Genomic DNA, 21,051 nt, shown 5'->3' with positions numbered 1-21,051 from the left:
ATGTTTAACGGCAGTCCTCACTATGAAAAGACTTGAAGTATTGTCAATCTAATTTGATGTAATTAGAGAAATTTATACCAAAGGAAAAATCCGAAAGGTGCGATGACATCAAACTATGTTCTCAGGATAAATAATTATATAAAATAATTAAGTTATATTAATATATATATTTTTTATAAAAAATCATATCACATAATTTCATTATTAAAAAAAATAATTTGTTACATGTCACATAATTAAATAATAAATATTTATTTTAATAAATAAATAATTTTTTAATAATATAATTTAAATAAAAATGATATATACATTTTGCATAACCTTTCCTCATATTTTTCATTGAAAGGTACGGTAACCGGTGAAAACAAGGTAATGGTGGGCCCAATGGGCGGTTGGTTGGACATGGACAACGCGGCCTTTTTTTCTGACTTATATTAATTTGTTCTTATTACTACTTATTAATAAGGTTTGTTCTACCAACATTTTACCATTTCGTTAACATCACATGTGGGTGACAAAATATTTTTATATTGTGTAAATATGATTTTAAATTATAATTTTTTTTGGCAATGGCCAATGGGTTATGTGAATGCAAATTCACAATGTTATTGTTTGGTTTCATTGTACAAAATTAAAGGCATTGTCACAATATTTTTAATTAAAATTATCAAAATTTAAATCTTCTTTATTAAATTTAAAAATATAATATTTTATTAACAATCATATAAATTTTGGATATTACGATATTTTGTTACATGCATATTATTTTTTATAAAATATAAAATATAAAAATGAATTTTATTTAACTACCTAGTATCATATATATAAAAAAGATAATTTATACAATTTTTATAATAAATAATCAATAAATTTATTATTTTCATTTAATTTGTAAGGTCCATTAAACATACTTGAAAATTTAATATTAGAAACTAAAAATCAAATTATATTTGAAATATTACGAGAAAAAAAATCCAAAAAATTTCCGACTAGTTCCAAGTTCTAATTATCCTGGCAGTACCAGTGACGTCGAATTAAAGTGATCTGTCAAGGAAGATTCCACGACGCCGTTTTATTTTCTAAAAATAAAACGACACGAAGGCGGGAAATTTACTCTAAAGTCTCCGGCCGAATCCAAAATATAAGAAAAAAACAAATTAGTTTATATTTTTTGAAAAAATATAAACAAAACCTAAAGTACCAAAGAGAAAAATTGAAAACTAATACCAAACGCCTTCGCACGCTCATTTCACTCGCTTTCCACTTTCCATTTTCCAACGCAACAAACAACATTTCCTTCTCATTCTTTTCTTTTTCTTTTTCATTGCGGAGAACAAAAGGAAAAAAATAGCTCGTGCGGTTCGAGATTTTGAAATCGCTCGATTTATAGAACGGATCTGCTTTTTTTTTTTTTTTTAATTCTCTGTTTGGTTTCTAATCTTTACTCTTTATTTCATCGGAAAAACTTGAATATCCTTTTTTTTTTTTTTTCTGAATTATGAAATGTGTACGCTTAGCTTCGAGATCTTGATCTAGTCTCCTGTTAGATTCCTCAGGTTCGTGCTTTCACCCTACATTTTGTTCGTACATGTTTTTTTCTGTCTAATTTAACGTTTTGTTTGGATCTGAATGGATTTCAATTATTTTCACTTAAGTGTTTCTCAGCCTTTTAAAAAATTTTTGGTCGGCATTGCCTTTTTAAATTTATTAGTTAAGAAATTATGCTGAGAATCGATAATGCAACATGATGTTTCGAAATTATGATTGTTTGGTTGCTGAGAAAACGATGAAGAGTGTAACCTGAGTTTATCGTTTTTTTTTTTTTTCGAGTTTTATTGTTTGCTCGAGAATTGAACTCTCTTACTTGCTGACTTTCTGCTTAGCAGAGTGATTTTATGAAGTTTACTTTATTTAGATGAATTGTAAAATAAGAAAAGAATCTTTGTTCTTTTTTCTATTTTTATTTTTTCACTCTTCTATTTGCCTTCACTTTCCCTTACAAAACAAAGGCTTGACATTCAAAATGAGTAATGCTTTTTCTTTCTGTTAGTTTCGCTCTTAATGCGAGCTAAATTTGTTGAAAATTCGATTTTCATGAAGTTCGAAACTAGGCACAAAATTTGTGCCCTTACTTTATGCATTTAGCTGCGAATAGATTAGAAATGCAGTATATGTTAACTTTTTCACTAATATAAATGTTATTGTTCCCCTTGTAGGACTGAGTCCTATGATATCAGAACGATAGATTTCAAAGAAATCAGCTTGAACATTCAGCAAATAAGGCAGATGAGGGAAAACGGTACAGCCAATGGCTTGAATGCAACTCATGATGTAGAAATTGAAGAAAGGGAAAGTTTTGAAGGCCTGATTAGTGGTATGAAATAACAAATAGCTCTTTCAACATTTTACTCATCTTCCTTTATTAAACATTTAAACTTTGAGCCTTCATTTTGCTAGGTGACTGTCTGTCTTCTTTGGTGGAGTGGTTAAATGCCATAGTTCCTGATTTAAGGTTGCCATTGGATGTAACAGAAGAGGAGCTGAGAGGATGTTTGATTGATGGAACTGTTTTTTGTACCATTTTGAACAAGCTGCATCCTGGTTCTGTTGAAATGGTCTGATTGCTCTTTTGTTTACACGTTTTTTGCTGTATTAATTTGTCTTCAATTTAATTCACATTTCTCTTTACTCTTAATTGCACATTTTTGCATCTTGTTCTGGACATTGTACTTCACTGTTTGAGCATGTTTCTTCTCCAACTTCAGGATGTTGGTTCCGAATGCGGTCCTGTTAATTTCAAGAGGTTTCTGATTGCTATGGATGAAATGGGGTTGCCCAGCTTTGAATTATTCGACATAGAACAGGTATCAATTGAATTGAATGTAGTTTTTATGTAAACAGGTTTCTATTTCAGTGTGCTATACATGTAAGGTTGGTTAAAACTGAAAAGGTTTTTCCTACTCATTGAGCTTGAAACTGAAAATATTTTGCCTACACATTGATCTTGGCTTGTGCATGGTTAGGAGCATGCTAAGGTTGGGTCAGTTCTCGGTGGACTGTGGTACTATTCTGTTTTATATATTCTTAGTAAAAGTGAACTGTGGTACTATTCTGTTTGGTTATACGTCAATCTCAGTGAAAGTTATAAGTGTGTTGACATGTACCTTCCTATTTCAAACCTTTTGATCTCAATGTTGGAATGATTCTTGATTGGAGTGGATTTTTTTTTTTTTTATATATATTTTAGTTGGATCTGATCATTTTAGCCTAGAACTAAACCTCTATCTAGTTTCAGGTGTATGATGAACGAACTATTCTAGTTGGCTGGGTTTGGTTATGAACATATTCAAAGTCCAAGTTAGAGAGTCTATTGGTATTTTTACTTTTCTTTCAACCTCTTGGTTAATAATTTGGGATATCCGCAGGGCCATATGATGCCAGTTTTACATTGCCTCAAGACACTTAGGACATGTTTCAATTCTAACGCTGAGGCCAATAGCACCCAAAATCCTTCTAGGAAGAGATGGAATCTTTCTGGTGAAAGTGAAAGCATCCAATTGAAGCAAGGATGTTATGCTGATCTTTCTGATGCAACAATTTTGGAATTAATGAAATCAAGCTGTTTAGATGTAAGACTTTGAGCTGCTTCCATGCATGTGCCTGTATCTATTATGAACCACATTATGTGATCGGATTTTAGATAGCAACTCCAGTTTAATGCATTCTCCTGCATCTTATTTTGTGCAGAATGCCTCGACTCAATCATTATTCAGTATACTATACAGGATTATGGATGAAAGTATTGAAAGAAGGAATGGAGATGTACCTCATGTATGGCGTTCAGAGTACATACATATGCTGTATTTCCTTAGCATGCATAGATATTTTTCTTGTTGTGTCTCGTTTCCAATACTGCTCCTCATGGATCTGCCTTATGGTATTTCTTTCTGGTACCTTTTATTAATTTGTGGTTTTCTATCGTTTTGCCCTTTTGCTCAGCATGGAGCATGTCTGTTGGAAAAGATTGTACAAGAGATAGAATGGCGAGTTTCAACTCAGTCAGAAAACTTAAAAAATGTAAATTGCTTTGGAACTTTTTTTCTCTCTAAGAGAATGTTTTCTCATGTAGTGTGCATGAATAATGGATATTTATATTCTTGAACTCCTGCAGCAAAATAACCTTTGTAGGGCTCGAGAGGAAAAGTATCAATCAAGGGTTAGAGCACTTGAGACCCTAGTAAAGGGAACTGTGGAGGAAAATAAGGTACATCATAAATAGTTTAGGGTATGTGCCTTAGGGTTTTTTTTTTTTGGCCTTTAGTTGATTCCCCATCTAAATAATTCTGGATCTGTTGTGCTTGCTGTAGGTTGTTATAAACCAACTACAGCATATAAAGGTGTGATTCTTATCCTTCCTCTTTTACTTATAATTTAGTTTCAGAAGAAGAATAAGGGGATGATTTAGTTTTGTATTATTTAGTTTAGGATATTTATATTATGTTTGTTCTAATCATCTAAATTAAATCTGATTTTGGGCTTTTGGAACTCTAGAACTAGAATTTAGATAATAGTGAACTTGATCTAATCCGTCTTGTGTGGTGAAATTAAACTAAGATTGATATGGCCAATCAATCCGACTAAATTTCTTTTTCCCCATTGACAGTCTTAATACCATGCCACTTTGTGGTGCTTGCCAACGAATAGCTGCTTTTTTTGACCAAAAGTCTTATTTTGTCCCTCAACAGTCTTATATGATTGCTTTGTATGTTTCTTGAGAGTTTCAGATTGAAAAGAGCAAACTGGAGGAGAAGGCTAAAGTTGAAGAGCAGGATGTGCTTCAGCTTAAGAAGGAGAAGATTCAGAATGACATTGAGATGTCTAGAATAAGGGAGGAACTAGAAAGCAGCAAACAGATGCATGAAAGACATTGCCTACAATTGGAAGCCCAGGCTGAGAATACAAAAGTGTTGTTAGAAGAGAAGTTAAAAGAACTTGAGAGTATTTTAAGTGATTCTAGTAAAAAAGTGGATGAGCTTCAGTCATTTTCTGAATCTAAACAAAAGAGATGGAAAAATAAGGAGCGCAGTTATCAAAGCTTCATTGATCAACAATATAGGGCTTTAAAGGTTTGTTGTGTTTGCCGTGTTACTATGATGTGATATGATGCATGGTCCTGTAATTGAAGTTTTACAACTGTTTAGGAATTGAGGAAAGCATCCAAGTCCATCAAACATGAAGCCCTAAAGACAAGAAAGAGCTATTCAGAGGAACTTAATTACTTAGGTAGTGTTTCTTATTCTTGCTATTTGTTTTGTTTGTGGCTTGTCTGCCATCTAGATTTCATTTTCTTATGTGTTGGGTTTTGAGAAATTTCTCTTGGTGTATACCCTTTTTTCTCGAGTAGGAATAAAGCTTAAAGGACTAGTAGATGCTGCAGAAAATTATCATTCTGTTCTTGCTGAAAACCGAAGATTGTACAATGAGGTTCAGGATTTGAAAGGTATATTATATAATCTTTGTTTATTTGCGTTTCGCTGCCAAGCAGCTGATTCTATTTCTTATTTTGTGTAGGAAATATTAGAGTCTATTGTAGGATAAGGCCATTCCTTCCGGGGCAGAGTAAGAAACAAACAGCAATAGAATATATTGGTGAGAATGGTGAATTGGTTGTTTCGAATCCCTCAAAGAAAGGAAAGGACACTCATAGGCTCTTCAAGTTTAACAAGGTTTTCAGTCCAGCAGCTACCCAAGGTTTTAAAGTTTTGTAACTTAATTCATTGTTGATAATCAAATTCGTTTCTTAATTTAATTACTATATAGTTTTAGCCATGATATTAGTGACCGCTGCTTATATATGTACATTTTTTCAATGTGATATGTCCGCAGAGGAGGTATTTTTAGACACCCAACCATTGATTCGATCTGTTCTTGATGGGTACAATGTTTGCATATTTGCTTATGGTCAAACTGGCTCGGGAAAAACTTATACAATGGTGAGCTACTTATAAATATTTATCCATTTGAAATATGTAGGTTATATCTTATGCATTTTATTTTCTCTTTTCAGAGTGGACCCAATGGGTCTTCTAAAGAAGATTGGGGAGTCAATTTTAGAGCACTGAATGATCTTTTCCAAATCTCTCAAAACAGGAAAAGCTCCATTAGATATGAAGTTGGTGTCCAAATGGTCGAGATATATAATGAACAAGTTCGTGATCTGCTTGTTGGTGACAGTTGTCAGAGAAGATATCCTTAATTTTTTGGATTTCATTTCTTGTGTTTCTAAGTTCTGTTCTAAAATTTGGCTCTATAACTCATCTTTGACTGTTATTGTTTCTTACTCATGGTTGATCTTTATGTTACTCTACTGATTTTTAAATTCACAATCCTCCTTTCTTAATTTATTATATTTTATTCCTTTTCACTTTCTTTGTGCTGTTAAATATGGTCTTTGTTTCCTTTGACTTGCACACACTTGGGATTTGGAACACCACCCAACCAAATGGGTTAGCTGTCCCTGAAGCAAGCATGCATTCTGTAAAATCAACCACAGATGTCCTGGAATTGATGAATATTGGTTTAATGAATAGGGCTGTAGGTGCTACAGCCCTAAATGAGAGGAGTAGCAGATCACATAGGTTATAATTTCACTTACTACTTTGTATATAACTTGTTATTTGGAGTTCTGTGCCTAATGGGTTTTGGTAAATTATTATTTGCAGTGTTCTCACGGTTCATGTTCGTGGCATGGACATAAAAACTAATGCTGTTTTGCGTGGTAGTTTACATTTGGTGGATCTTGCTGGCAGTGAACGGGTAGATCGTTCTGAAGCAACTGGAGATAGGCTTAGGGAGGCACAACATATAAACAAATCTCTGTCAGCACTTGGAGATGTAATCTTTGCTCTGGCACAAAAAAATGCTCATGTCCCTTACAGAAATAGCAAACTGACTCAAGTTCTCCAGAGTTCTTTGGGTACTTTTCAGTTTTCAGATTTTAATTTTGCTATTGTGATTTCATGGTGTCATTATGCACAATAATATTCTCATATATTAAATGGTTTTTATTTTCTCTCATTGAAAAATGGCTCTTTTTCTTTTAATATCAAATTGTAGGTGGTCAGGCAAAAACCCTTATGTTTGTGCAGCTTAATCCTGATGTAGAGTCATACTCTGAAACCATAAGTACCTTGAAGTTTGCTGAGAGGGTTTCTGGTGTTGAGTTAGGTGCTGCACGGACTAACAGAGAAGGGAGAGATATCAGAGAACTTATGGAACAGGTATCCTTCATTTCTCTTCCTCTTCTCATTTTCCCCTTGGGAAAAGTTAATTTAGCATAGGTTTTGAACCTGAGCAGCATTTGTTACTAGGTTATCCTATTTCTATGGCAATGGACAAACCACAAAGTTACAGTCCAATGTTGGACCATGAAATCTCACTTTCACTAATGAGCCTATCAATTGGCATCCTTGCAGCAGCATAATCTAGTTTGCATTTCTAGCTTTCGTCAGCCTTGATTTTTGCCAAACATAAGCATGAACCTGCCTGTTTACAAAGATTTGATTCTCTTTAATTTGAGGATATACTTCATGGTTTCTCTTCCTAAGCCCTAGATAAGATATAGTAGCTTTGGTTAGGAGGAAATATTGCTTTTGCTGTAGCTCGGTTCTTGCCAGAATTGTATCTTTCTTGAAGAAGATTTTAACCTTTTTGGACCATTTAATCTTGTCATTTAATTTCTGAGCTTCTATTGATCTTGCAGGTTGCATTCCTCAAAGAAACCATCACAAAGAAAGATCAGGAGATTGAGCATTTGCAGTTACTTAAGGGTAATGGCAATGCTATTAAGCATGGTATGAGCTCAATGAGGTATGAATCTTTCTCTCCTGGGGGACAGTCCAGTGGGACTCCTCGACAAAGCCAGAGCCTCGCAAGACGGCAAAGCTTGGGAAATTTTGAGAAAGCAGCTTTTGATGTGGACAATTGCTCAGTTAACAGCGATAAGCATTCTGAAGCTGGCTCTCAGCAGTCGATGGATGACTTAAAATGTCACAATGAATCTTCTGTGCAGACAAATCTTGCGGGAAGAGATTTTGGTCAGAATATTACTGACGATATTGAACTCTTGAGCTTTGGAGATGCAGATGCAGAGGAGAGATTAAGTGATATATCTGATGGTGATCTATCAATGGGTGATACAGAAACAGATGGCTCAATCTGTAGTGCTGTAGAGTTCACTCTTTTCCCGGAAGTTTCAAAACCTTCTGATAAACCAGAGGAGGATGAGAAAGCAGACAAAGCTGAAAAATCTGATAATAATGGAAGGTGAGTATCCTTCAACTCCTTCAGCATCTTCTATAGGATCTTGTTTCTGGATTGAGTAGTAGGAACAAGTTTCTAATCAACCATTTTGTTGAACCAGAAACTAAAATTACTTTCTAATAGTTGCTATAAGGACATAAAAATTAAACGCTGCTAGCAGTATTAATAACAACAAGAATCATTGCAATATCAGATAACTCGCTTAATTATCCTTTTCCTCTCCCCCTTGCTCTCTAAATTTGTGATTATATAGTTATATTTAAGTTGTTAGCTTAAGTATGTGTGCAAGTATTTTGAATAACACGAATTGCTTGGGCTTGAAGACTTCGTCAATGAAACAGGACAGTGAGAATTTCTTTTGATTTTTCTGATTGGTTCATTTGTTGCTTGAAAATAGGTCCATTGTCCCATCTAAGCTTCCAAAGCTGCCTCAAAAGGTGGTGCAAACAAAACCTACTCGTTTGTCAATGTTCAGGAGTTCCTCAAAGGTTTCATCAAGTACGTAATTTTATACACTTTTCTATATTTATTAGTCTTTTTTCAGGCTAAACTAGCTGAGTAGCACTACTGCTACAGCTTATTTTTTGCTGATTTGTCGAAATTTTCTTACCTGAATACCATCATGTCTGACTGAACCCTTCTCAGTTTCTTAAATGTTATTTCTTGTCCTCACTATTTCATTTTCTTCTTGGAATGTATATCAGGTGCTAGGAAAATTACTGCTGCCACCACTGGCAGTTCTTCAACTATGCCCCCTAAACGACGGCAATGATTTGAATTTGTATCTTAGATAGTAGAAGAAATCTGACTCAGCCTAGTTTGTAATTATTTTTACAACTTTGCTATGTTTATTGCCTGTAGGTTGTTCCTGGCTTCCATTACCTCATTGGAAGGGGTAATTTTAGAGAACTGTTCACTTGAAAGTTGAAACTTACAAGCTTGAGGGACATCAGTTCCTTCACTCAGGTTCTCATCATATTGCCCGTCTATATATAAACTAGAAAGTGATTTAGCTATTTGTTTCACGTTTAGAAAAAAATAAAAGTGGTGGAATGATCTTGCTTTTGAACTTTTCAATTTAATTTTAAAAATTGAAAATTTTGCAAGAATTATCCATGCATAACGTAACGTGTTAATCGAACACATTACGTTTATGCACTTATTTAAATAGTTTGCTTTAAGTGTGAGACGTCATCGCTGTCTGGGTGGTGTAGTTGGTTATCACGCTAGTCTCACACACTAGAGGTCCCCGGTTCGAACCCGGGCTCAGACAATTGGATTTTTAATTTTAAGGTCTGCTGAACGTGGGGTGGGGCATCCACTTGCCCAGAAACACACTAAAAGCCGAAGTTCACTTAACAACCATGGGAGAGAAATGGAAAAAAATCTAGATTTCAAAACGATTCCGAATCCGCTGTTGGAATGCTTGAAAATTTTCAAAATTAACTTGGATATCTTTTTTCTTTTACATCGATCCAATCTATTTATTATGCCAATATGAAGACTACATTCAAAATGGCTGTTTTTATCACTCTTTTTCTTTTTTTATTTAAGATTGTTAATGATCGAATTTTAATTATTAAAATTAAAGGTAATAATCATATTCAAAATGGCTGTTTTTATGATAAATGCTTTTGCTGCTTATACCTTTTAATGTCATAGTATTTGTATGGACCTTGTTTAGTTTAACATTCTAAAAAAACAAAAACTTGAAATTTTAAGTAAAAAAAATTAATGTCATAAATAGCCTTAAATTATAATAAAATATTTAATATAATGTTTAAATTTTAAAATTTTTAATATAATTAAATTATAAATTTATTAATTAATATAATATTTACTTTTAACTTAATTAATTTTAAATGATTTAAAATTTTTAATACAATTGAATTATAAATTTATTAATTAATATAATATTTATTTTTAACGTAATTAATTTTAAATGATGATATATAATAAATAAATAAATTTTTAAATATTATTTTAATTAATAGATTTATAATTTTGATAATACATTAAAATTTTTTTAAAATTAAGAGAATATATTAAATATTTCATTATAATTTAAATTTTATTAATAATATTAACCCTAAAAAGATAAATCTAATTTTTTAAACATATGCTCATGTGTCATAGCATGCTTATAAAATTAATATGATAAAAAAAATCCCCAGATAATTTGAATCTTCTTTTTAGAATTTAAGTGTATGAAATAATAATTTTTGTGTTAATACCATAAATAATATTTTTAGACATATATCGGGAAGAATAGGATAAATTCAACAATAACTTGGATTATCAATGATAAACGTTACTATTTATTATATTAATACAGTACATTTAGGGTTCTTTTCTAACGTTTTTTTTTTTTTGCCAATAAAAAAATATGCATGTGGTTAAATCCATATGCTCGTTCGCACTGGAAAATTCCCAACAATTTCCACTGTGGGCCGATCATATGGTGGGGAACAAATATTAATTGAATTTATTTCCCGTACAAACAAACAAAATAATTGGCTAAGACCCGCCTTAGGCTTAAACCCTAATTCTCTCAGTAAACAAACATTTCCCCTCAGTTATCTCGAGAAAATGATTCACGGCGTTCAAAAATCTCTCCTTCTCTCTTGTGACCAACCACATTCGTTGAGGTCTAACCCTCTGCGGGCTTTGCATTCTTTTTGTTTACCGTTCTAGAGGTTCAAATTTTATTTTATTTTTTAAAATTTTCTTATTATTTCAGGGATGTTGTATTGTTAATCAGCTTGTTCAGTAATTTGGTATCGAATCGCGTTTTTTACTCAATTTACCTGAAATAAAAAATGGCGACCAATTATCTGGTAAGTTTGTTTTTAATTTACTTTCGTTTTTAATTCTTGAATTTTAATGTACTGTTTTCTCTGAGTATTTTTTGAGTGAAATTCTTTTAATAAATTTACATTTTTCCCGTTGTTTAGATTTTTGTTCAAAGACAAACTTTTATTTTAAAAATCTATTAAACTGTTTAACTGAATAGGCAGGATTATAGTTCATTAGCAGTTGACATTAGTCTGTTGGCTGTAAATGTTTGTATTTGATTGTTCCTTCTACTTTCTTGTTGGTTGTTTGGTTATATATTTGTCTGAATTTAACAAGGTTTCTATGTCTGTTAGTTTATGTTTAGTTTATGTTCAATGATGTGTTTTCTCAATTCCATGTTGCAGTTACTTTTTATGTGAGATACTGTTGTGAGATCTGCTTTTAGAGGAATTCTTGTAAGATTTTCAAAAAATGTCTGCCTCTAAAAAGCCATATAGAAGTCATCAACCTTCAATCAAATACAGGTGTAGCCCAGCTGAGGGGGCTTTCTTTGAGGTTGGTGAGCTTGTTCCTGAAGCGTGTGCCCCTTCTCTCCCTGATAAAAATAAGAAAAGCAGAATAAAGTCTGAAGCAAAGCGACCTCAAATACTGAGCCCTGCTGAGCTAATCACGTCTATAAACCAGATATGGAACTGTGCGAGCCATCTTGCTATTCCTCGACAACAGGCAAATCTGGAAAGAAACCATTGTGTCTCTCAAAAAGAGGATACATTGGTCAATCAGGGGATGGAAGAAAACGGCATGGGATCTATTTCAGCTGATAGTAATTACTTTTACATTGATTTGAAGACAGCTGGCCAACTGTCACCTCTTATGAAGCCAAATTTTGATTTTATCAAAATTACGAAGAAGATGTCCATGTTTGGTTCATCTAATGGAAATCGTAACCTTTCATTTTACCAGGGGCTTTTGTGCTGTGGTACTGACTTGTCTAATGAAACTTGGAAAGAAAAGGGCCTTGCGGCTGTTGGATTTTCATATGAATTCGGAAATATATACAAATGGATGGGAGAGATGATTCCTGCAGGACTTCAGTCTTTTGTCAATGTCCCTGAGGCTGAGAATAAGAAAATTGGTAAAAATTGCATTGCTGCAAGTAGTGAGGTAGGAAACTGCATTTCAACTGATAGAACTAGTCTGACAGATAACTTGCCTGTTGAAAATGCTGAACCGTATTCTCATTGTATCAAATCTAAAGATTCATCCTTATCTCATGATGCCAAATTAGTTTTGAATACAAGAGGAACTACCTCTCTGTGCTCAGATTATTTCCTAACTGCTGTTCAAGAAACCAAGGTGGATTGTAGTGTTTCGAGGATACCAGATTCTAATCTCTGCGCAGATTATCATATCAACTTTTTAGCTTCATGTAGTAGTACATACAAAGAGCAGCAACATCTTAGTGATTGTAGTGAGTACCTTGAAAATGAACAAAAACAACCTGAACTTTTTTCCACAGAGGATGACTGTAGAATGGAAAGTCATTCAACAGCAAGCGAAAAGCCTCAATATGCTCTTGCTAAGCAAGAGCATGCTTTTGCAGGGGCTTTTGCTGGAATATTTGTTAGCCTTTGCCTACATCCAGTTGATACAGTTAAGACAGTCATTCAATCTTGTCATGCAGAGCAGAAGTCAATCTATTATATTGGAAGATCAGTAATTGCTGAAAGAGGTAAATCCTTTCTGTAGAGCAGAGGTGAGTCAGGTGACTGAGACTGACTGCTCTTTTTTTGTGAATCATACTTGCGCTGTTTGCTTTCTGCATATTAATTATATGATATTTACAGGTTTAACTGGATTATATCGTGGTATTGCTAGCAATATTGCATCTTCAGCTCCAATATCTGCCCTTTATACTTTCTCATATGAATCAGTCAAAGGGGCTTTGCTTCCTCTTTTCCCTAAGGTAGCTTGCATCTTTCAATGTGATGTGGTGTGGATTACACGAACTAACACACACTGAGTTGCAACTGTTTATATTTCTCTGTGCCTGCATCTTATAGCTAGTTTTTTTATAATTTGGAAAATAGGGGGAAGAAATAATGGAAGAGTTAAGCAAGTTGGATTGCCTTCAAGATTTAGTATCTGCCTGTGCTGTAGTAACTCACTAACTCCTTAAGTGTGACTGTGACACTAGCTCACCCTTTTTTCTTCTTTCTTGCAGGAGTATCATTCTTTAGCTCATTGCATGGCTGGTGGTTGTGCAAGCATTGCTACTTCTTTTATTTTTACCCCTAGTGAGCGTATAAAGCAGCAGATGCAAGTTAGTGTGCACTACCAAAACTGCTGGTATATCTCCAAGTTCCTGGTACTACCTTTGTCAATATCAGAAGATTAATTTGTTTAACTTGTTTATGTTTGTTTTCTCCTCAATTATATTTGCATTAGGCAAGTTCTTGTCATTCTCTGTGATTGCTATCAAATTTTCTTCTGGTGTGTTTTTTTTTTGGCCAATCTTATGGTGTGGTTCAATATTTGTCTCTCCATGATACTTAAAATCTGTGTCTGCAGGAATGCCTTGGTTGGAATTATAAAAAAGGGGGGTTTGCCGTCACTATACACTGGGTGGGGGGCTGTACTATGCAGGAATGTTCCCCACTCAATTATCAAGGTTAGGTGTTTTTACATTCTTAGTTTAATTGTGTTCTATGCCATGTAACCATCACAGCAGAGGCTAAAGAAATGGCTCTCCCAATTAGTGGGATGTTCAAAGTTCCAAGACAGTGAAAAGGACCTTGCTTAACAAGTTAACATAACATAACAAAGATATAACACCATAAAGTATGATTTTGTTTGCAATTCCTCCCCAACCCCACCCCTCCTACCTCTCTTCTATTTACTATCCTGTAATTCCTTTAATGTGTAATTTCTGAGGCCACCATTGCCTATACGTGCAGTTCTACACATATGAAAGCTTGAAGCAATTCATGTTGACATCACTGCAGTCCTCTGCTCAACTGAACACATTACAGACAGTTTGTCTTCTGCATCCTTTTTTCAAGATAACCTTGATATTTTGGTTTCAGCTTTCTGGAATTGCACTTAATTAGAAGGTGATGATATGATCTTCTTGTACTGCAGCTAGTTTGTGGTGCGCTAGCTGGTTCAACTGCTGCTTTATTCACTACTCCCTTTGATGTGGTGAAGACAAGATTACAGACACAGGTCTACCATCTCTATGTATTATTACATTATAGCTGCTGCATTTGTTTCTCTGCAAAACTTGGCCAAATACTCTAAAGTGCAGGCTTAAAGGCTGTCTGTTCCATTTTTACTGTACAGTTCTATGGATGCAAGAATATCTACTTAGGTCTCAATTTTTGCTCAAGAACACTATTAATATTTGACTTAAATTTGAAGTGCATAGGTTTTTATATGATGTAATCTTTCTCTTGCCAAAACCTTATAGTGTGCTTAGAAGGAAAAAGTTATGACTTGTGGGTTTTGATCTTTTGGGCAATTTATACACATTAATGTGATTAGATCCTATCAGAATCTTTGCAGCAAGGACATTATATTTGATATTCCTGTTCTTTATGTGTTTGTTTCAGTTTACTGGATTATTTGTGTTTCTTACATGAAGTTTGTCATGCAGATACCTGGATCTTTGAGCCGATACAATAGTGTTTATCATGCCCTTCAAGATATAAGGACTCATGAAGGTTTTAAATGTCTGTATAGGTAACCTCCAAGTCCATACATTTTCACTAATATTAAGTTAATTCAGCTTATAATGAAATTCTATTTAGATATACGTGGCATAAGCTTACACTCATTCAGTCATTTGTTAGTCGAGATTACTTGATAGCTGAGTCTTTAGTTTTAGTTACTCTTTATTCCGTCTAGCTCTTACAAACTGGTGCAACTGCTATTGTTCAATGGCTACACCGATTGCTGGTTGCTGCATGTATAAGGTGCTAATTTTGTTTCTTAAAATGTGGTCAGGGGATTGATTCCTAGGTTGGTTATTTATATGTCTCAAGGAGCACTCTTCTTTGCATCATATGAGTTTTTCAAGCAGTTATTCTCTTTGGAGGTGCCACAGTTAACCACTCACAAACAGAAAAAGGAAAACAAAGATGATTCTCCATCACAATTACCACCAGCATCATCAGCATCAACATCAACTGCAAGACATCATCATCACCATCAAGGTTGCATGGTTGACATTCATAATTGTTAGACAGCACATACATGGACGCATTATTAGCAAGCTGATGATGACACTTAGCATTAAAGCATTTGGAAAACTATTTTTGCTTGTAGAGAACTTTTGAGGGAATCAGTAAATGATGCAAAAGTAATCGGTTTAAAGCAGAGCCTGAAATGTAAACTGACAGTTTGTCATCTTGCCATTTACGTTAAGTTTCTTTTGTGCTAATAGCAATTCTTTTTTATTTTGGGGATTTTTTCCAGTGGTTTTCTGTCACATGTTCTATCTATAATGCTATGATTGCTTGGGAGCTAACCCAGTTTGCAGTTTTCCATCGGTATTAAAAGGAAAGGTCCAAATTTTAAATTTTTGAAAGTGGGTTTTCGTTCATTCAGTAATCAAGGACTTCAAACAAAAATAATTGTGTGATGATGTATGCATATATTCTCAACAGAACCTAGGTAGTACTCTTCGGTCATAAATAAACTTCATTCAAACCTTTCAATGAGATTGGATTAGAACATTTTCATTTTAACTGAATCCGTGGAGCTTTGGTGAGTAGGTAGATCTGCTCCGCTGCATTTACAACATGATAATGGATGCAACAGGGACATCAGCAATCAGCAACTTGGGGGCATTTTGGTTTGGTGCTTGAAAATACTGTCACGAGCCATAGTGATTTCAATATGACGAAATCTGCTGACAGAGATCTGTATGGCAGAGTCGGTTCTTACTTCTGAGAAGTACAGAACAGGTCAGTGGTCACCACAAAATTTTTACATGTCCTGTGAATTGAACAGTTATCTGGCAGACAAGTCAACAAACAATCTGAAAAACATGCGTGAATATCTCAGAGTTGCAGAATTACTGAATTATTGAAGTGGGAAATAGCTAAAGATAAAAGAAGATCAAGAGGAATTGGTGAGCAAGTTGATGGAAAATGGATAAGTAGGCTTATTATTATCAAGGATACACAACTTTTTGTGAACAATATTCTACCTTCTAAACTACTTTGGTTCCAAACATAGTAAAAGACTAAAAGGGAACTTTCAGGTAAATTTTTTCTATGATTTACTACCCTCACAGCTCCATAGCCTCAATATAATACAAGGAAAGAAGATTTCTATCTCCAAAATGTCTCATTAGCTACATCACTACTTTTCCCTTGCTATCAAGTTACAATATGAACAGTATGTTGTTTCTATTCTAATTATAATTACAGAAGTGAAGAATGAATCAAATATTGCAGTGAAGAAACTCTTACGCAAGTGTAGTAACGCTCGATTTGTGGTGGAAACTTGCATTTCAATCTGTAAACCCATTTGACACAGGCATTTCTGGTTTACGAGTAAGATGTCGATCTATGCCATTGAATATAGACATCCCCTACAGAAACCCTCATTTGAAATGGCAGAATGCGTGACCGCCTCTCCATTTTTAGTGCTAACATTCCATACCTTCATCATTTGCTTTCAGCGACAGCCACACTAAAACACATGTGGAGAGGCCATTTTCAATTCAACTAACCAATTGTTTCAGGTTTAAATGCGAGCAATTGGAGAGAAGGGAGGGTTAATCACATAGGACAGTGGGATTGCTTCCAACTTCTTGCTGACTTCCTTCTTCTCCTCTGTGACTGCTTCTATCAAGAATTTCACTTCCTCCTCAATACACACATTTAGTGAATTGCTTTGTGACAAATATTTGCTTTGTGCCTCCCCAGCAGCAACGGTGGTTTCTGTGCCATGCAATATAGCAACACAAATAGAAAATGCTTGTAACGTGGATAACTTTGCATGGAAATCAACTGCATACCCTCCTTCAATGGCTGTCATGGTCAATGCTGGTGTATTCTCTTTGGCACCCTACATAAGAATTAATATTAAGTTAGTATGGCAGAGCTTAATCAAACCTACAAAATGAACAATAACAAGAATTAGTATCAGCTTCCTATAACCCTGTTAAAAGACTCTTAGACATAGAAGTATACATGCATATTTTATAGTTCATTTAACACTGAGCATGCATGGAAATAGATCCCTATCCAAACCGCAAGCTGCCAAAGGAGAATTTGAAATCAACACATCTAGAGCTCTGATCCCTACTAAATCTCCAAGGTTAAATCGTCTCAACTAGAGGCAACATCCTAAACCTTTTCTTTCAAAGATATCATCATGATACTTATCATATAATCTGATGGTATAACTTTCATCCCGCAAACTATTTTTGTGAGAAATTTGCCTTGACATAAAACTAAAACCTTACCTGAAGAAAAAGTTCAAAAGGCTGCTCACTATCCACCAGTGGTTGATCTTCAGAACAATTTATACTAGGATTGCCAAAAACTACAAGGGGACAGGCCATGTCCCAACCACCACAATCACAGCCTCCACCCATCCTCCACCTATCCAGTAGTGATGAAGGTCCCTGGGTCTCAGCACTAGGAAAGCCATGGTTTCCAGTTGGAATAACCACCTTCACCTTTTCTTGGCTCCTTCTATCAGGTAAGTTGCTGTTACTTTCTTCAACCATAGAGACATCGAGTAGGTTTAAATGCCTCTTATCACCTATTTTATCCCCTCTTCTATACTTTAAGCTCTCTCTCTTCTTAAACGGTACTTGAATGACTATGGCTGCAATTTCAAGGTTCAGGTGCAAATCAGCAGGAAGCCGAGGAGTTGATCCATTTGGGGCTTCAACCTTATCACTATCAGAAGCAAGATTTAAGTGATCTTTAGGCTTCACTGCATTAGAGGCACCATCTGATTCATAACATCCCGTGGCCAAGCCTGGACTAGAACAGGTAGGGGTTTTATGAACATCAGCGGATCCTTGGACAGAAACAAGTTGCCTTGCATGTGCAATATCATACAAAACAAACTCTGTAACCATGGAGTTGTCAAGAACACCACCTTTAATTTCTGAGCACAAACGGCAGGAAACTTGCATCTGCGCAGCAATTGAAGAATCTTTGTTGCTATCATTCAATCCCCATATATTGGCATTGCTCTTCTTTCTATTGCCAACAGAGTGAAAGGTATATACCCAATTGAAAACATTATCTGCCTTCCATGTTTTGGCCAAAAAAACATCTTCTGCTTGATCCATTGAGAACTCAAAAAAGGGCACTCCATGTTTAGCTCCCAACTTGAGATGACCATGTAGGTGAACCGGAGAGCTTGCCACTGGTGAGTAAACATTATCTTTATTGATAAAGCAGCAGTCGAATTCAGAATTCTGAGGTGAATGTGAGAAGTCATGTATCAAAGATTTCCGAAATGTCTTATTTCTTCTCATATTTTCCATCCCAGTAGTTTTGATATTGTCAGCTTCTGCTACATAACCCAAAGGACTTCGCAGAGACTTTGATTTCATGAATGGATCAAGCATCTTTCTAATAGGACTAAATCTGGCCCTTGAGCTTGTTCTGGAGGACCAGTCACTTTCTGATGAAGAGGGTAAATGAGGGGCTTCGACCTTAGCAGAGAGTGACTTGTGCAGATTGTGAACTGTGTCTTTTACAGCAAGGTCGTTACCGTCACGTAAAGGACTGTCAACTGGTTCACATCCAAAACTTACATCCCCCTTGTTATCTGTCCCTACAGTTGCAGCTGAATGTTTTTCTCTATTATTTGGATCTTTATCATCTGAAGTCAGACAGATTTCAATGAAGCCATCTGACGAACATGATTCTAAGTAAGGTTTTCTAATGGATGCTGATTTCAAGTTTGAGCTGACAGACATCACTGGATTTTCTTCTAGTAGGCTTTCCTCCTCTAAATTACAAAGAGAATCGACAATTCTAAAGGAAAAAAGGGTGCCTGCTTTTTTCATTTTCCTTACCTCTTTAGAGCTTTGATAAATGGAACCTCGCTTCAGCTCAGAATTGCCTTCTGGTCCATTGGGCCTACATGGAACGTTCATACAAGAAGCACTGCGGTAGTGACGAAAGCTGATTTCAGTAAAGGTCTCCTTTGCTCTCAATAAATCCTCTTTACAACCTGGTTTTCCTTTTGGATATCTCTTTTCCATGTTTGAACATTGTCGAGGAGAAGGAAGAACAGTGTTAGGACTCAGATCTAATGTGCAGTTCTTCTCTAAGTCCAACTCCATCTCTAGTCCCATTGACACATTTACAATCCTGCAACAAATGCAAGTCATTATGAACACGATTTGACACACCAGCTAAACAGATATTAGCATCTTCAGTAATCCACAAAATTCATTTCTCAAATTAACTATTCCCAAAATAGGATCAAAATATGCCCCATTAATTGGGATATGTTTTACTACATACACTATTTTAATTGCAGATTTGTATTGAAATTTTGAAGCATGCATAATAGCAATCAGTACAAAACTGATTCATTACAACTAAGTTGCTCCATAGTATGATCTCATGCCCAGTTGACCATGTTCTATAATGTTTCTAAAATACATGAAAGAAAAATAACCCACGTCTTTTAAAAAAGAAAAAATGAAGAACAGACAAAAATCACTAATGAGACTGCAAATAAGACCTTGATAATCAAGCAAATACATTGTCAACAACAAAGCCAAATCGCAGCTCAAGACTCATAAACAAGCAAAACTGATATGCTCGTGAAGGAGAGAGGAGGGGACAAAAAGAATTATCAAACTATAGTATAGTGGTCTTCAACTTTAGAAATAACCCTCATTTGAAAAAGCATGCACCCCATCGATGACTTCAAACTTTAAAGCCAAAAAAATGGCAGTGATCTCATAAACCTATAACCCTTGAACCAACAAGGAATCTCGTGATCTCTATTATATACACATAGGAAAAATGAGTAAAGTGACAGGGATAAAGGCTATATACAATTATTAAAAAAACAACTACTTTATTTTCACTTGCATTCCAAGCCAACAAAAAGTGGCCAAAACAAATAGCTAGAGAAAATGGGCATACCCCACTATAGATCTTACAGAAGAGAATTCAAAGAAACACCCAACAAACTGCAAGTTGATTGAAACATACCCTTTAAAATCTTGAGCTCAAAGTCTCTTATGAATCTACAAGAAGCAAAGAAGAAAGCACCAAAAACCCTTCTTTAAAGAAGAGCCAGACATGACCCTCAAAGAGTACTTGGAATTATAAAAAGAACCCAACAAAACAAAAGTACAATGTGAAAGCAAAAAAAAAAAAAAAGGAAAAAAACAACAAGAACTGGACCAATACCACAAAAGCAGAATAGACACAAAAAGTATGAGTTGTTTGAAAGAGAAAGAAACATGAGAGAGAAAGGAAAAAATTCATGCCTTGGCTTGCCTTGCCTGTGTTATAGATTGTGCTTGGGAGGAGAGTGAGATTGAAGTGTTGAGCAGTTGTTCTCTCCCACATTAGCTCTTAGGAGAGACAATGAGCTGCTCAGTTTCTGTTCATGTCTTGTAAAAAAAGCAAACTTGTTTCACGTCATCATATGCTTGCTGCCTATGTTGTCACTGGTAACTGTGTTTTTTTTTTTTTTTTAATAAAAAATCTCTTTTATTTTTTTTGCTACACTATACTTTTTCAGCTAAAGATTAGGCTAAGTTTTAATGGGGCACGCTATTCAAAAAGACAATAATACCAACAAATGATACTGATCTTATTTCATTACCATGGGTAGTTTTGGTTTTTCAGTTTAGTCATTAACCAAAAGGGTTGATGTGTCTGTATCACTGGCACAGCACTACTATTATCTTATGGTTTTGGGAAC

At 34.9% G+C, this 21,051-nt stretch overlaps 3 protein-coding genes and 1 non-coding gene across 6 annotated transcripts; 3 read left to right on the top strand and 1 right to left on the bottom strand.

Moving 5' to 3' along the window:
• The first annotated feature begins 1,255 nt into the window (after positions 1-1,255).
• LOC111306589 (kinesin-like protein KIN-14J) lies at positions 1,256-9,338 on the top strand. Its single transcript, XM_089765497.1, has 21 exons — positions 1,256-1,556; positions 2,217-2,374; positions 2,458-2,615; positions 2,766-2,864; positions 3,426-3,629; positions 3,748-3,831; positions 4,000-4,077; positions 4,172-4,264; positions 4,368-4,397; positions 4,785-5,126; positions 5,202-5,283; positions 5,405-5,500; positions 5,572-5,751; positions 5,887-5,993; positions 6,068-6,246; positions 6,474-6,638; positions 6,723-6,976; positions 7,117-7,280; positions 7,763-8,325; positions 8,720-8,820; positions 9,027-9,338. The coding sequence occupies exons 2-21, from the start codon at positions 2,287-2,289 to the stop codon at positions 9,092-9,094; spliced, it is 3,135 nt and encodes a 1,044-aa protein (XP_089621623.1). The 5' UTR covers positions 1,256-1,556; positions 2,217-2,286; the 3' UTR covers positions 9,095-9,338.
• Positions 9,339-9,521: 183 nt separating this feature from the next.
• TRNAV-CAC (transfer RNA valine (anticodon CAC)) lies at positions 9,522-9,595 on the top strand. Its single transcript has one exon. It is a non-coding gene; the product is annotated as a tRNA-Val (tRNA).
• A 1,964-nt stretch (positions 9,596-11,559) lies between these two features.
• Positions 11,560-15,584, top strand: LOC111306645 (Mitochondrial substrate carrier family protein). The gene is given in 9 exon segments (XM_022904433.2): positions 11,560-12,850; positions 12,966-13,084; positions 13,343-13,467; positions 13,690-13,789; positions 14,076-14,153; positions 14,260-14,343; positions 14,774-14,859; positions 15,124-15,311; positions 15,314-15,584. Coding segments are annotated over 9 exon segments (2,073 nt in total). The 5' UTR covers positions 11,560-11,589; the 3' UTR covers positions 15,346-15,584.
• A 679-nt stretch (positions 15,585-16,263) lies between these two features.
• Positions 16,264-20,569, bottom strand: LOC111306614 (uncharacterized). 3 transcript variants are annotated; one of them, XM_022904422.2, is made up of 3 exons: positions 20,331-20,569; positions 17,597-19,472; positions 16,264-17,196 (listed from the first exon to the last, which is right to left on the bottom strand). In XM_022904422.2, exons 2-3 carry the CDS (start codon positions 19,454-19,456, stop codon positions 16,873-16,875), a joined length of 2,184 nt encoding a protein of 727 aa, XP_022760157.2. In that variant the 5' UTR covers positions 19,457-19,472; positions 20,331-20,569; the 3' UTR covers positions 16,264-16,872. The 3 variants fall into 3 exon arrangements, with proteins under 3 accessions (XP_022760157.2, XP_022760158.2, XP_022760156.2); XM_022904423.2 differs by lacking the exon at positions 20,331-20,569 and adding an exon at positions 19,852-20,140; XM_022904421.2 differs by lacking the exon at positions 20,331-20,569 and having other exon boundaries at positions 16,727-17,196; positions 17,597-19,605.
• Between the last annotated feature and the right edge of the window lie 482 nt (positions 20,570-21,051).

Source organism: Durio zibethinus, chromosome 9 (assembly GCF_047325235.1).
Source record: "Durio zibethinus cultivar Kanyao isolate XHJ-2024 chromosome 9, ASM4732523v1, whole genome shotgun sequence".
Lineage (NCBI taxonomy): Eukaryota > Viridiplantae > Streptophyta > Magnoliopsida > Malvales > Malvaceae > Durio > Durio zibethinus.
This window is presented reverse-complemented; position numbering and strand designations above follow the sequence as displayed.

What these genes read in the sequence shown, in the direction of transcription:
- LOC111306589 (XM_089765497.1), top strand. Translation starts at nt 2,287, where the DNA reads ATGAGGGAAAACGGTACAGCCAATGGCTTGAATGCAACTCATGATGTA. An exon ending in TGAGGTTCAGGATTTGAAAG is followed by an intron (nt 5,501 to 5,571) that starts GTATATTATATA and finishes TATTTTGTGTAG; the next exon opens with GAAATATTAGAGTCTATTGT. An exon ending in TCAGAGAACTTATGGAACAG is followed by an intron (nt 7,281 to 7,762) that starts GTATCCTTCATT and finishes TTGATCTTGCAG; the next exon opens with GTTGCATTCCTCAAAGAAAC.
- LOC111306614 (XM_022904421.2), bottom strand. Translation starts at nt 19,492, where the DNA reads ATGACTTGCATTTGTTGCAGGATTGTAAATGTGTCAATGGGACTAGAG. An exon ending in CTTTTGAACTTTTTCTTCAG is followed by an intron (nt 17,197 to 17,596) that starts GTAAGGTTTTAG and finishes ATTCTTATGTAG; the next exon opens with GGTGCCAAAGAGAATACACC.